The following is a 15829-nucleotide window of genomic DNA, read 5'->3' on the forward strand; positions in this document are numbered from 1 at the left end:
TTAGCGTCATAGTCTTTTAAACGAACATTGACTCTCAAGATCTGTGTAAAACAGGGGCGGTTCACATCATTTTTGACTCACATGCGAAGCAAAAGTGAGTCTATGTACTCACCCGAGTCGTCCGTCCGTCCGTCCGTCCGGACGTCCGTCCGGAAAACTTTAACGTTGGATATTTCTTGGACACTATTCAGTCTATCAGTACCAAATTTGGCAAGATGGTGTATGATGACAAGGCCCCAAAAACATACATAGCATCTTGACCTTGCTTCAAGGTCAAGGTCGCAGGGGCCATAAATGTTGCCTAAAAAACAGCTATTTTTCACATTTTTGACTCACATGCGAAGCAAAAGTGAGTCTATGTACTCACCCGAGTCGTCCGTCCGTCCGTCCGTCCGTCCGGCCGGCCGGCCGGCCGTCCGGAAAACTTTAACGTTGGATATTTCTTGGATACTATTCAGTCTATCAGTACCAAATTTGGCAAGATGGTGTATGATGACAAGGCCCCAAAAAACATACATAGCATCTTGACCTTGCTTCAAGGTCAAGGTCGCAGGGGCCATAAATGTTGTCTAAAAAACAGCTATTTTTCACATTTTCCCCATTTTCTCTGAAGTTTTTGAGATTGAATACCTCACCTATATATGATATATAGGGCAAAGTAAGCCCCATCTTTTGATACCAGTTTGGTTTACCTTGCTTCAAGGTCAAGGTCACAGGAGCTCTTCAAAGTTGGATTGTATACATATTTTGAAGTGACCTTGACCCTGAACTATGGAATATAACTGTTTCAAACTTAAAAATTATGTGGGGCACATGTTATGCTCTCATCATGAGACACATTTGGTCACATATGATCAAGGTCAAGGTCACTTTGACCCTTATGAAATGTGACCAAAATAAGGTAGTGAACCACTAAAAGTGACCATATCTCATGGTAGAAAGGGCCAATAAGCACCATTGTACTTCCTATGTCTTGAATTAACAGCTTTGTGTTGCATGACCTTGGATGACCTTGACCTTGGGTCAAGGTCACATGTATTTTGGTAGAAAAAATGTGTAAAGCAGTTCTTAGTGTATGATGTCATTGCTAGGTTTAGTTATTTGAGGTCAAGCATGTGAGTCGTATGGGCTTTGCCCTTCTTGTTCACATTTTCTCTGAAGTTTTTGAGATTCAATACCTCACCTATATATGATATATAGGGCAAAGTAAGCCCCATCTTTTGATACCAGTTTGGTTTACCTTGCTTCAAGGTCAAGGTCACATGAGCTCTTCAAAGTTGGATTGTATACATATTTTGAAGTGGCCTTGACCCTGAACTATGGACGATAACTGTTTCAAACTTAAAAATTATGTGGGGCACATGTTATGCTTTCATCATGAGACACATTTGGTCACATATGATCAAGGTCAAGGTCACTTTGACCCTTATGAAATGTGACCAAAATAAGGTAGTGAACCACAAAAAGTGACCATATCTCATGGTAGAAAGAGCCAATAAGCACCATTGTACTTCCTATGTCTTGAATTAACAGCTTTGTGTTGCATGACCTTGGATGACCTTGGGTCAAGGTCACATGTATTTTGGTAGGAAAAATGTGTAAAGCAGTTCTTAGTGTATGATGTCATTGCTAGGTTTAGTTATTTGACCTTGACCCTGAAGGTCAAGGTCATGTAAAGGTCAAGGTCAAGCATGTTCTTGTTAAAAGGGGGGGGGGATTACAATTTTTTGGGGGGAAAGATCGACGACGCAAAGCGCTTAGTTCAGGGAGCGAAGCGCCCGAACCTCGTTGCGGTCCGGAGGTTCAACAAAGTGCATGCAATGTTGGCATGAGGCGCTACCGTTTCTCGACTTTAAAAAAGCGTTTGATCTTGTTGGTCATTCAATTCTATTGAAGAAATTACAGTTGTATGTCAGAAACAGTTCAGTGTGTAACTTCTTTGCTTCCTATTTACAGGATAGATCTCAATATACTGCCCTAAACTGTAAAATATCTACTGAGGAGACTGTGAAATGCGGGGTGCCTCAAGGTTTAGTGCTTGGGCCGATCTTGTTCTGTCGGTATATCAATGATCTGCCACTGCACATTTCTGATAGTAATGTAAGAAGTGATTTTTTTGCTGACGATTCTTCTCTTCATGCAAGTGGAAAGTCTGTTCCAGTAATAGAGTCCTCCCTTCAAACAGCTTTGAACGATGTAAATAACTGGTGTAGTGCTAATGCTATGCGTGTCCATCCAATAAAAACTAAAAGTATGGTAATTGCAACCAGAGAAAAACACCAGATTTCTCCACTCAAAGTAAATCTTACTATTGGTACGCAATCAATTGAAAAAGTTCAACAGCATCGCGTTTTAGGGGTAATTATTGATTGTGAATTCAAGTGGCAGGCACAATTACAGCATATTTGCAAGAAAGTAGCCAAGAACGTTTTCCTCTTATCCAAGTTAAAGCAATATACGGACAGAAGGACTCTGGAAATGTTCCACCATGCTTATGTAATGCCTCACATTAATTATGTTTCGACGCTCTGGGATGGCAGCAGTGATGTCGACTTGAACAAGTTAGACTCTCTCTATCGTCGCTCGGCTAAACTTATCGTAAAGGATAATGCCTCAACATATATGAAATTAAAAATGCTTAACTTTCTTCCACTGGAAAAGCATCTCAAGTTAAACAAAGCCATTTTCATGCATAAATTGTATTACGGTAAAGTGCCGATTTACATTACATCATTATTCAATAAAGCTACCCGCAGATATGGGTCGGTCAACTTGATCCCACCGATTCCACGAATTGACCTGTATAAGACCAGTCTTGCCTTTTCGGGTACTTCAGTTTGGAATTCGTTTCCATCATCCTTTAAGCACTTAAAGTCATTAAACAGTTTTAAAAAATGTGTTAAAAACCACTTAATGTCTGAGTAGTTTAACGCCTTTTGATTTACCACACTTACGTTAGTATTACGTCAAAGATATGCTGTGCATTGTATATTCTGAACATATTTTTGTTGTACTATTGCTACATGTTCGATTGCTACCAGCTTGTATTTATAATGACCTGCATAGTAATGTATGCATTTGATTTTATAAATAACCACATATGTATGCTCTTCATGCTTCATCATCAGTATCATCATTATCGTCTTCATCATCGTCATCATCATCGTCATCTTTATTATCACGTGCTGAAATCTTCCGACCTCCTTTTGTTGGTTAACTTTTTAACTTTTTAATTTTTAATGTTTTAATTATATAATTGTGTGTCTATGCGTCCCAAGGACAGTTTGTAAGAAAAGGCGTAGCCCTAAATCTTAAGGGGAGGTGGGCCAGTGCACTACCTTTTTTTTAATTTTCAATGTTTTATTGTGTCTGAATGTTATTTTATGAAAGAAATGAACAAATGATGACAAAGAATAGTCACTTTTTGTATTTTCGGTTGCTGGTTTTTGTTTTACGCGACAAAAACAGTCAAAATACAGACAAAAGTGGAGTACAGGAGATACACGGATTTTCATCAGATGTGATTGTCACACTTCTAATTATTGTTTTATTTTATCCTTCTGTGTATGCTCTAGGGGATTACGAAGCAGATCTTGTTTATTATATTTATATTTGGAGTTAGGAACACTTCTTTGTTACAACTGTCAAACTTTAGGGTAACGCTTGCGAAATTATTTTTTGAAATAATCTGGATATGACTATAATAAAATTTCAGCAAAATCCCTTCGTAATCCCCCAGAATGTTATATTCTGCACAAACTACAAAAGAAAATATTGCTCTAGCTAAATTACAGCCAGAGAAATCGCGTAACCCAAGACGTAACCGTAGGCAAAATGGCTGAACTGAGAAAAACGACATTGAAGATTGAACACCACAGAAACACTATTGAAACAGACATACAAGGACAAAACTGTGTTATGAATGAACAGCTTAGTTTATTTGAATTGCAAACTACTTAGCCTTTAGCACGCCAGCAGAGAATGTATGCGTCCATCCTTTCTTTCCCTCTGTCAACCAGCATGGGTATACTGCCCCAGCGCTAAACGTGTATCAATGACCCGATTCTCGTTTGTATTTGCATGCGAGAATAACGGTATTTTTAACGGTAACTTACTTGAGCCAGAACGAGACTTATTTCCTTCCGTTATCTCGTCGATTTGTTGGTTTCCTCGAAGTTTTCTGCTTTTGTTTTTACATCGATACAGTACTTTGGTGCTTCGACAAGCAAGATGGAGGATGATGAGTTTGAAACTTTCGTTTGAGTTGTTTTTTGACAACAAATCGTACGTGGAATCTGAACGATTTACTGAGGAAGCTCTTCGCAATGAACTGTGTATCGCGGTGAAGAAAATGACACAGTTCGTCAAGACAGTGACGGAATTTACGAAAGCGCAGATTGATACAAACAGTTGCTGATCCAGTTTCGTTCGGGAAATGGCAGGCCCAGCAAACATTACCGATAATCTGACTGATGTTGGATACTTTCTCCTGTTTTTGTTTTTTTGCGTAGCAAATGCTCAACTTGCTTGTCGAGGAGATACTGCACAGAAACTGACTCAAATTCAGCGCAAAGCAAGCCAGTGCCGAGACGTAAAAAGTCTGCTGCATGGCGTGTTCGGAAATGGCGACCTGTGGATCTGCGTGGAGATCAAAGCTTTCCTCTGTATCGGAAACACCGACAGAATCCAAACTTTGGCCTAGTGCCAGCGGAACTACTTGTTGTTGCTAACCGAACTAATAAAGACGTTGTCCTCTTTCTTATTTCGAGCCATTGTTATCGTATCAAAGGTTGTTTCTCAAGGAAAAATTCGCTTTCGGTTGTCACCGATCGTTTGATGTGTAACCAGGATGTTGTAAAACCGAGTGAACTTCGGGTGTTCCCGTCATGGCCGAGAGTTTCTTCGGTAGTTTCCGTATGCAAAATTCGTAAGCTGAGCATGCGCACTCACAAAGTAAACTGGTTCCCGATTTCGGTTTATGACACGAACCAATGGATGTCGAGTACATTCCAAATAAGGACATTTCCGTTCGATTACGATTGCTGCCTTTGCAACGGACAAGTGGCTGAGTGAATGGAACATTCATCAAAACACTGATGTCATGTTATAGGTCAAGAGCTGCTGCGCAGTTTCGTATGTCGTGAATGCACTGTTTTGCTGAGGACAAAGCCGTAACTAGCCTTTAAAATGAGATCTTATTATTCGTTCCGTGTTCGTCATTTTAACGTGAGTACATTGCTTTTTGGTCTCTTTAAAATGAGACATTTTTTGGCGGGGGAATATCGACTACAGAAGACAATCAATGCCACACATGTTCACATTTTGTCTTTATTGACAGATAAATAGGACACTTTTGACAAAAACACCGACACACATGGATGATAGGTATGTTATGGAAACATAATCTGCTAAAATACCCAAAACAGTGTTTTGAACGATTTGGTCAATTTTGCACTGGCCCACCTGCCCTTAATCCTTGTTAAACAAGAAATTCCTCCGGGGTAGGAAAAACACCCCCGTCCTTACCATTCTCACTGCCACCAACTGAGAAGGTTATTTCCCTTTGACCATTAATATGTCCCTCTATAAGTCCTTGTAGAATCTTAATCCACCAATAACTCCCTAACCGTGTGTTTGACTGGTCCCAATTTTTGTAAGGACCGTGTCAGGAATGTATAGAACCTGTTCACCAAGTTTCGTGACGATCGGTCCGTTCATTCTTGAGATCTCTATGCGAACACAAACACACAAGCAAACAAACACATCGACCGAATCCTAGACACACCCCTATACCGGGGGTGTAATAAAGTTCAATTCATTCTGTTTTCTGATTGTGGTAATAAGGGAATGGATTGTTGGATTTACTCCTTAAAACTTGACTGCTAAAATGAAGCAAAATTCCAGCAACATTGTTTTAAACAGTGAACGCAATGAATTATGGATTTTTGTCTGCAAAGGGCCAACTCTATATGCGTAGCGGAATTTTTGCCACGGAGATCTCACGACAATACAGCTAGGCATACGAATGACGCAAGGGTAGCTAACTACCAGTTTATTTGTAGTAACTACTGGGTGTTTCAGTGATCCAGGCAGGCCAGGGGTGCTCAGCAGATGGCTACGCGAACCTCTGCGTGTCGGGGGCAGATTGCACAACCAACCTGTGCACATGTGGCACGGCCTACACCCGAAATGCCGACAGTGGTCTATGTGGTACGTAATACAAAGGACTGTCCTTAGCGTCTCAGCACCCAAACTAATAAGGAAGGCTGGAGAGAAACGGCTTAGAACTTCAGGTGCGTTCTTAAAGGCACACTGCCTTTGTTAAAAATAGTTCAACTCACCATCTCAGATCTGTTCGGCGCCTGGTTTGAGTAGCTTTTTGAGTCACTTGAGAAAATGTGACTCTATGTAATCGGTCAGTGTTAGTCTGTCCGGCCGGCCGTCCGGCCGGCCGGCCGTCCGTAGACACCACCTTAACGTTGGACTTTTCTCGGAAACTATCAAAGCGATCGGGCTCATATTTTGTTTAGCCGTGACCTCCAATGACCTCTACACTTTAACGATGGTTTCGTTGACCTTTGACCTTTTTCAAGGTCACAGGTCAGCGTCAAAGGAAAAATTAGACATTTTATATCTTTGACAAAGTTCATCGGATGTGATTGAAACTTTGTAGGATTATTCTTTACATCAAAGTATTTACATCTGTAGCCTTTTACGAACGTTATCAGAAAAACAAGGGAGATAACTAGCCTTTTCTGTTCGGCAACACACAACTTAACGTTGGGCTTTTCTCGGAAACTATAAAAGTGACCGGGCTCAAATTTTATGTGAACGTGACTCCCAGTGACCTCTACACTTTGACGTCTGCTTTGGTGACCTTTGACCTTTTTCAAGGTCATAATATTCAGAACTGCGAAAGTGACTCGATCGAGCGTTTGCTCTTCTTGTTAAGAAATTAATTCATTAAAAAAAAGTCCAACTCACCTGAGCAAGCAGTCAAGGTGTTGAATGGTGATATGTTTCCAAGTGAAGGAATGGTCTTATCCGATATAAAGGCCTGGTCGGATGAAACATGGTTTAATACGCAGCACGGAGCAAGAACCTTCTGTTGTGCTGCACCATGCACCACTCTGGAGCTCTCTTCCCTTCTCTGTCAGACACTGCACCTCTCTCAGCTCTTTCAAACAACAGTTGAACACTTTCTTTTTCACACAATATTACACCAACCCGGCCTGATGTCTTTTCCATTCCATTTCTACACGTACTCCTCTCCCTTAAAGTTGGTATGATTGGTGTGAACAGTACATGTGGTGATTTTTGTCCGTATGATTAATTGTTTTATGTAGGTTGTACATTTAATTGTTCTATTTTGCATATGTTTTTTTTTAAAGAGACATATGTTAGGCACTTACAAATGTCCAGTTATTAGTGTTATTATTAAACCGACATTAGAATAATAAGAGGCTTACTGGATTCGCTCTGTCTGTTTGTTTGTTTGTTTGTTTGAGGCGGGCGGGCGGTGAGTCGGTCGGTGTTTGTCGGGTAAGACGTGTATCTCTGGGTCAATTAAGCTCAAATGTTGTGAAATTGTAAGGAATAGGCTTTGTTTTTTGCATGCACAAAATTACATTCCTAACGGTAGTCAAACGGAAGATATTAGCTTTTAACGGACAAACCGAGCCAGGGGACGAAACCAGGGGACGAAACCCACTGACGTGTGCTGGAATTCCCGCAGGTTACTTCCCTATCCCCTTTTTGGTTCACTGATCTATATTTTTAGATCAGTGTTTTGGTTTGACAGCCGCCATGCTTTTGTTCAATTTCATTTTACGTGCTCCGATATTTGGATGCTTCGTTGGGCGGTAACAGTGGAGTTTGTTTTATTGGTGTGTGTGGTTCCGTGGTACGGACTCGTTTGCCAAATAATGTTTTGGTCTTATGTTATTACTAGCATTTTGTTTCTCACTTCGACTCTATATATTCTATAAGAATCAGACTGTGTAAAAGTATTACCATCAACAAACTCAGTTTGCTGAAAAATAACTTTGATTTGAGTTATCTCCCTTCCTTAGGAACGTTTTAGAAGATAGTCGAGATTCAGGGCTAAAAACATATACATATTTTTATATTCGGATTAAAAACAAGCTCTTACATTTAAAAAATATAAAAATTATGATTAAAATTAAATTTCCGAAATCGATATAAAAACAACTTCATCTTATTCCTTGTCTGTCTGTCTCTGTTCTCTTAGCTTCCCCTGTCTGTCGGTGACTACTCTCTCTCTCTCTCTCTCTCTCTCTCTCTCTCTCTCTCTCTCTCTCTCTCTCTCTCTCTCTCTCTCTCTCTCTCTCTCTCTCTCTCTCTCTCTCTCTCTCTCTCTCTCTCTCTCTCTCTCTCCCTCCCTCCCTCTCTCTCTCTCTCTGAATATGGTTTGAAACAGTTTTGCGTGACTTAAGGTCGCGGCCGGTTTGTAACCATGTCCCACCCCCGTTTCACCACATGGCGGCGTATTGACCCGTTATGGTCAACCCTTGTTATTATTGTTGTTATATTAATAGAAGGGGTGTGCCTTTACAAATACGTCTTCCTGTGCAAATCATCTTGCGAGTCATCTTTAATCCACTCATGTCGTGATAGCTCCTTTCTTCCTTTTTTGGTTAACTTCCCCACGTAAGAGCATGTATGAGAATCGTTTGTAATCGTTTGTAACTCAAAGATAGGGTTAATAATCCGCTTACTTCCAAAAAAAGTTCATGGATAATTATGTAACATTGTCACGTCACAATTCAAGTCATTTTTCGCAGGGTTAAGAGGCGTGGGTCGTTAGCAAGGGAATCATCTGTTGAATGCATGATCGTCATTTTGCATTTGGTAAAACACATGTCAAACAGCAACAGGGGATGGGTGGGGGTGGAGCGCATGCCAGAACTCAACAGTGGTAAGAGGGAGGACGCGCACGCTCCCGTACTTACGCCATGAAGCAAAACAGTAGCAAATCAGCCAGTTGTGATTATACAAAGGACTATGAGTAAGCGTATGCCTGCCTGACTGACTGACTGCTTGAAACAATGACTGAAGCAACTATTATTCGGGAATTGACGATTGGCTTGCTGAATGACCGATTCAAGGATCTATGGACTGACCACACTTTTCATTGTTTCAGAGCTAAGTGATTCCACAGCTTTGCACGGAGGGTCCTGCTCAGACACAACACCTTGTGTGGTTAATTCCAACCTTCAGTGCGTGAACTCCATCTGTCTGTGTAATGCTGATTTTAACCTTAACATACACACTGGGACATGCGGTGAGTCTATAATTGCTTGATTGTCAGTGAAAATGATGATTGCTACTCTTCATCTCTAGTCTTTCGATAAACTGTTTGCATTGGTTTGTTTGATTTTCAGAAATCACAAAACTTTTGTCATTATCTTTTAATATTCTTTTAGGGATGCTTTACTAAATTGTCAGTGGATATTGCACTTTGGTCATAGTCTGTCGACAATTTTGTTTTCAATGCTGGGTTTCCAATAGAAATCACAACCACAAAGCTTCTACCATAGTCCTTCAATAATTGTGTTCGAATATATTTAACTGGATTTTCAGAGGCTATTACAGAAAACACTGTTGGCCATAGTTGCACCTCGAGTGACACAGATTCGTGTGACGACACAACGACGTGTGCGGGTGACGCCGGGTCTGAGATGTGTGTGTGCAAAGCAGGAACAACGGAAAGCCCAGGGAACTCTTGCGGTACGTTAAGCCAAGATCATGGGTCATGTTTTAACACCTTCGCATTTAAATGCTTATTTTATAGTCATCCATTGATTTGAGAAGACAACAAAACATACCAAACTGCAAAGCATGACATAAACAATAAGGATACACAAATGAACCAACAGCATATGTTTTTGTATGACTGTGGGTAGTTGACACGTCACAAAACACGGCGGAAAATGGCGACCAATTTCTTGCACAGCGACAGTTCACTTTCTTCAACCAAGGCCAGTACTTTCATACATGACAAAGGAAAGCAAATGAGGTCTGAATACTAACGTTGTAGTGTACTGTGTGTGCCTGAGTGATAAACTGTTTTAACAAACTATCCTCTGAAGCGTAATTGCACTCAGCAGATTGTTCTTCCGCTCAGAACTTTTGTGTCACACGGTCTTTGCGACAAAGAGAGAGAGAGAGATCGCATTCTTGCAGAAAACCATTGACAACACAGACCAATCATTTTCAGCATTGAAATTGGGAAGGAAAACATTGGTATTGGCAGAACACGACCAAAAGAGTTTTGTGTCACAGCGTTATGGCCGTGAGATGTTTTACACCGTTGAAATTGTTCTCACATTGTAGCAAAGTCATTGACAACACAGACCAGTCATTTTTAGCATATAAATTGGGAAGGGCTACTATTATAGTGTGTTTGAAGAAAGAAAAATATTATAGTATCGACAGAACACGACCGAATGAGTTTCGTGTCACAGCGTTATGGGCGTGATACTTTTTAGACTATTTGTTCTCACACTGCAGTAAAATTCATTGAAAACACAGATCAGTCATGTTTAGCATATACATTGGGAAGGGTTACCATTATAGTGTGTTTTAAGAAAGAAAAACATAGCATCGGCATAACATGACTAAATGAGTTTTGTGTCACAGCGTTTTGAACATGAGATTTGTTAGACTATTTGTTCTCACACTGTGGCAGAACAACGTTCAGTTGAACAAATTGCTGTCTACGTCATCATTTGGACACATCGAGCTCTGATGCAGCTGGGTTTTGTCAAAAGGCTACCTGACTGAGAGCTAGATCTCAATGTCTGTTCGTGTCACACACTAATGTAACCTGTTATGAACGGAACATTTTGCAAGAGATCATATAAAAAAATACCAAGTGGATCTTTATGAAATTTGATATGGATATTTTGTAGGGGAATTTCCCATAAAGGTTTTCTCCCTTTATTGATAGGACCGTTTGATGACGTCATTGTGTAGTTGTAACGTTGGCAGAGGCAGGGACACACAGTGACAGTGATACGTTTCGAGAGGATAACGTGTATGATAATCATGCTGATCTGTGTTAACTAAAGGAGGAGAGAGCAGAGCTTGCAAATGTGTTTGTAAATGACAGTGACTGTGGTGATAAGCTAGAAGATGAAAATGCACATTTGTTTTTCAACTCTTCACGTTTTACACAGGTTAATTACCTGAGACAAAGATAATGACACAGAGACATCTGTCATCAGTGTGTAATTACTTATATTTGGTGGTGTATATAATGTGCAGTACATCCTCTTGAAGTAGATGTGTTGTGTAAGCAGGATTAGTAACATTTTGGGTTGTACATTCAGGAAACGAACTTGTGCTTACAGCTGATACCTCTTGACTATGAGAACAAAATTACCTGAGAACTCTGTGACTTAAAGTGAGTGAGACAATAGACATGCTTTGGATATACTTGGTCTGGGTTAATGTGGTCATCAAACTGTAAGTACACTAGCATGTTTCAGGTCTTTAGCATGTTGTCAGTGTGTGGAGAAGGCCTGATTTGTGTGTTTGTGACCCTGACAGTAATTGTCACATACACAACACCTGTATGTCCCCCTGTTTGCGACAATGACATTAACATCATGACATAGATCTTCTTTTTTCAATTACCTTTACATCAATATATAGTTTGTCGTACCTTGACTCATTGTTTTTAAACACATATGTGTTAAACTGACACACCCTATTTCTTGAGCAAATTTCTTCAAGAACCCAGGAACGAAGGGTATATCTATCTATCTATCTATCTATCTATACATATAATAAAAGAGAGTGTCTGTCTGTGTGTGTGTGTGTCTGTGGTCGCCATACCTCTGAGATGGCAAGAGGCAAGAACTCCCTAGGTGCCGCAGATGTGCACCTGGGTTTTAGTTTCTCCAGACATTGTTTCCTTCCTCGGATAATGACCCTCCCCATCAATCAATACAGTCCACATAGTGCAAGGGAGGTAAGTCATGCTTTGTCACCCACGGAAGGGAGGTAACTCTCATCAAACCAGTATGCCGTGTCATTCTCAAGGGTTACCCCCCGCCCGCTATCATCCCGCCCCCCCCCCCCCCACACACACACACACTAACCCTGCCCCCTGCTCCCCCTCCCTGCCTTCCAGATCATCGCGAATAATGTTTACGAAACGATCGCCTCAGTGAAAGATCACGAGAATTTACAGATTTCTCTCCCCTGTTCAAAAAGGTATGACGCGCTCACTCATGAGGTATGCGTGCTTTGATCAGACGGTAACTACAGTGGGTGTGAGAAGGGATAAACAAATCACGAAGAACACGTTGAACCAAATAGAAACTTGCCTTGCCTATACATCCAAATGTATGAGCTCACACTGTCATTTTTCTTATCCACATTGGAATAAGATTCGAGAGGTTTCTGAGAGAGGGGAGAGCAGAAACACCCGGGCGAAGCCGGGCCTGACTGTGTCTGTCTGTCTGTGAGGACAGGAACGCGGTAGTGTGCATCAACAATGCCTAGGAGTGTTTACTTTCTCATATTATATATGGACCTCTGCTTTATTGAATACAGCCTATATAGTGCAGGGCCAGTTCAGTGCCTACTGTTCACCTGTAGTAAGCACATAATGCCAGTAATATTAGAGACTCGCTATTGCTCCTACGAGGGGAAGAATCGAACAAGAAAAAATTAACCGAACCGTTCATGACATTTTCAAGAAACAAAGGGACGTAACTCCGACTGTGTTATCCAAATAAAGGAGGTAATTAACTCTGATAATTAATGGAAAGCACACATGTCATAACATGCTTTAGGGTTCTGCTAACACCCGGGCGAAGCCGGGTTTGACTGCTAGTACATATAATAAAAGAGAGTGTCTGTCTGTCTGTCTGTCTGTCTGTCTGTGGTCGCCATACCTCTGAGATGGTAAGAGGCAGGAACAAGATAGTGTGCACGTACACTCCCTAGGTGCCGCAGATGTGCACCTGGGTTTTAGTTTCTTGATTCATTGTTTCCTTTCTCAGATTATGGACCTCCCATTTATTGAATACAGCCTATATGGTGCAAGACCAGTTCAGTGCCTACTGTTCACCTGTAGCCAGCACATCATGCCAGTGATATTAGAGACTTGCTATTGCTCCTATGAGGGGAAGAAATGAAGAATGAAAAATGAACTGGACAGTTCCGGAAATTTCTAGAAGGTAAGGGAGATAACTCTTTTTTGTCTGTGGTCGCCATACCTCTGAGATGGCAAGAGGCAGGAACAAGATAGTGTGCACGTACACTCCCTATGTGCCGCTGATGTGCACCTGGGTTTTAGTTTCTTGATTCATTGTTTCCTTTCTCAGATTATGGACCTCCCATTTATTGAATACAGCCTATATGGTGCAAGACCAGTTCAGTGCCTACTGTTCACCTGTAGCAAGGACATCATGCCAGTGATATTAGAGACTTGCTATTGCTCCTATGAGGGGAAGAAATGAAGAATGAAAAATTAACTGGACAGTTCCGGAAATTTCTAGAAGGTAAGGGAGATAACTCTTTTTTGTCTGTAGCAAGCACATCATGCCAGTGATATTAGAGACTTGCTATTGCTCCTATGAGGGGAAGAAATGAAGAATGAAAAATTAACTGGACAGTTCCGGAAATTTCTAGAAGGTAAGGGAGATAACTCTTTTTTTGTATCTAAACAAAGGAGGTAAAGCTAATGATAATGGGATAGCGAGCGTCTTAAATTGCTACAGGGCTCCGCTTACTCCCGGGCGAAGCCGGGCTTAACTGCTAGTACATATAATAAAAGAGAGTGTCTGTCTGTGTGTGTGTGTGTGTCTGTGGTCGCCATACCTCTGAGATGGCAAGAGGCAGGAACAAGATAGTGTGCACGTACACTCCCTAGGTGCCGCAGATGTGCACCTGGGTTTTAGTTTCTTGATTCACTGTTTCCTTTCTCAGATTATGGACCTCCCATTTATTGAATACAGCCTATATGGTGCAAGACCAGTTCAGTGCCTACTGTTCACCTGTAGCAAGCACATCATGCCAGTGATATTAGAGACTCGCTGTTGCTCCTATGAGGGGAAGAAATGAAGAATGAAAAATTAACTGGACAGTTCCGGAAATTTCTAGAAGGTAAGGGAGATAACTCTTTTTTGTCTGTGGTCGCCATACCTCTGAGATGGCAAGAGGCAGGAACAAGATAGTGTGCACGTACACTCCCTAGGTGCCGCAGATGTGCACCTGGGTTTTAGTTTCTTGATTCATTGTTTCCTTTCTCAGATTATGGACCTCCCATTTATTGAATACAGCCTATATGGTGCAAGACCAGTTCAGTGCCTACTGTTCACCTGCAGCAAGCACATCATGCCAGTGATATTAGAGACTCGCTATTGCTCCTATGAGGGGAAGAAATGAAGAAAGAAAAATTAACTGGACAGTTCCGGAAATTTCTAGAAGGTAAGGGAGATAACTCTTTTTTTGTATCCAAACAAAGGAGGTAAAGCTAATGATAATGGGATAGCGAGCGTCTTAAATTGCTACAGGACTCCGCTTACTCCCGGGCGAAGCCAGGCTTAACTGCTAGTTAAGTACTAAGATAGGCAGGAACAATCTTAAAGGCATATGTACGCGCTCCCGTGTTTACTAAGTGTAGTTTGCCCATAATCGATGTCAAACGCACCATAAGACCATATAATGACGATATGTCACCATGCGCGGACCATAATACATGCATTACAGCTTGTTCTAGCCTCTGAAAAAGTGAGGATGTCAACAAAGCCGCGGTGTTAGCTCCCTTGCATCAACGTTACATGTGTTGCCAAATCTATACATAGGACGATCCAGATCAAAATGAAAATTAACATATCTCAACATTGAAGGGGTCCTAGACCACAATATTTTGCAGGGAACTTAATTTAGCATGTCTCCAGCTGTTGGTAAAGCAATTAGCGTGTATAGTCATCGAGTACATATGCCTTTAAGGGGAAATAATGTCCAGCGAAGAGCAGGGCTGAAAGAGTTAAATAATAAATGTCTATGATTCTATATATAGTATTCTATGTGTGATTGTACAATCTGACAGTGAATGTGACACCGACCAAAGTAGGCGCTGCGTGTACCGATGGTTCAGGTGGAGAGTGTGTAGCACACGCTACGTGCTCGGCGGCCAACGGATTCTGCGAGTGCGATGCACATTACAACGGAGTCACCGGGGGAGAATGTTGTAAGTTCAATGAACACACATACGCACGTACGCACGCACGCACACACGCTCTTTCGCTCACTCTCACCAAGTAATGCACACACACACACACACACACACACACACACACACACACACACACACACACACACACACACACACACGTAATGAACCCACAGCATCCGACTAGAAATGACACTATATATATCTATATATACGGCTTGTGTGTGTGTGTGTCCGTCGCAATATAACCTTCGTGGTTGAAAACGACGTTAAACACCAAATAAAGAAAGAACGTGTGTGTGTGTGTGTGTTTGTGTTCGCGATGCACGGCCACAGTTCTCGATGGATCTGCTTCAAATTTGGTGGGCATATTCAGGTAGACCCCGGACACAATCTGGTCGATGAAAAGTTTCAACATGTGCTCTAAGAGTGGCGCGGTGAACCGATTTTGGGTTTTCTGTAGATCCAGTAGAACCATTCCCAGTAACTCTTCCTTATCTTCTCCAGTGTTTTGCGCGTTTATCTCCCTTCCCTCGTGTGGCGTCAATCCCGTACGGTATTTGCAAGAATACTGACCGAGAAAGAGCTTATTCAAAATCTGAAGTTTGATCTTGG

General features: G+C 41.4%; 2 protein-coding genes across 2 annotated transcripts in view; both read left to right on the top strand.

Annotated features, from left to right (window-relative positions):
* LOC138974421 (multiple epidermal growth factor-like domains protein 6) overlaps positions 1 to 15829 on the top strand; it is a 35146-nt gene that overhangs the window by 13329 nt on the left and 5988 nt on the right. The window contains exons 8-9 of the mRNA XM_070347135.1: positions 6082 to 6210; positions 15092 to 15232. Of these exons, the coding sequence (XP_070203236.1) occupies positions 6082 to 6210; positions 15092 to 15232 (270 nt within the window). The remainder of the gene's footprint in view (positions 1 to 6081; positions 6211 to 15091; positions 15233 to 15829) is intronic.
* Positions 8881 to 15829, top strand: part of LOC138974422 (multiple epidermal growth factor-like domains protein 10) — a 51204-nt gene continuing 44255 nt past the window's right edge. Inside the window, exons 1-3 of the mRNA XM_070347136.1 lie at positions 8881 to 8938; positions 9604 to 9750; positions 15092 to 15232. Coding sequence (XP_070203237.1) covers positions 8881 to 8938; positions 9604 to 9750; positions 15092 to 15232 — 346 coding nt within the window. The remainder of the gene's footprint in view (positions 8939 to 9603; positions 9751 to 15091; positions 15233 to 15829) is intronic.

This window comes from Littorina saxatilis, linkage group LG8 (assembly GCF_037325665.1).
Source record: "Littorina saxatilis isolate snail1 linkage group LG8, US_GU_Lsax_2.0, whole genome shotgun sequence".
NCBI classification, from domain to species: Eukaryota; Metazoa; Mollusca; class Gastropoda; order Littorinimorpha; family Littorinidae; genus Littorina; species Littorina saxatilis.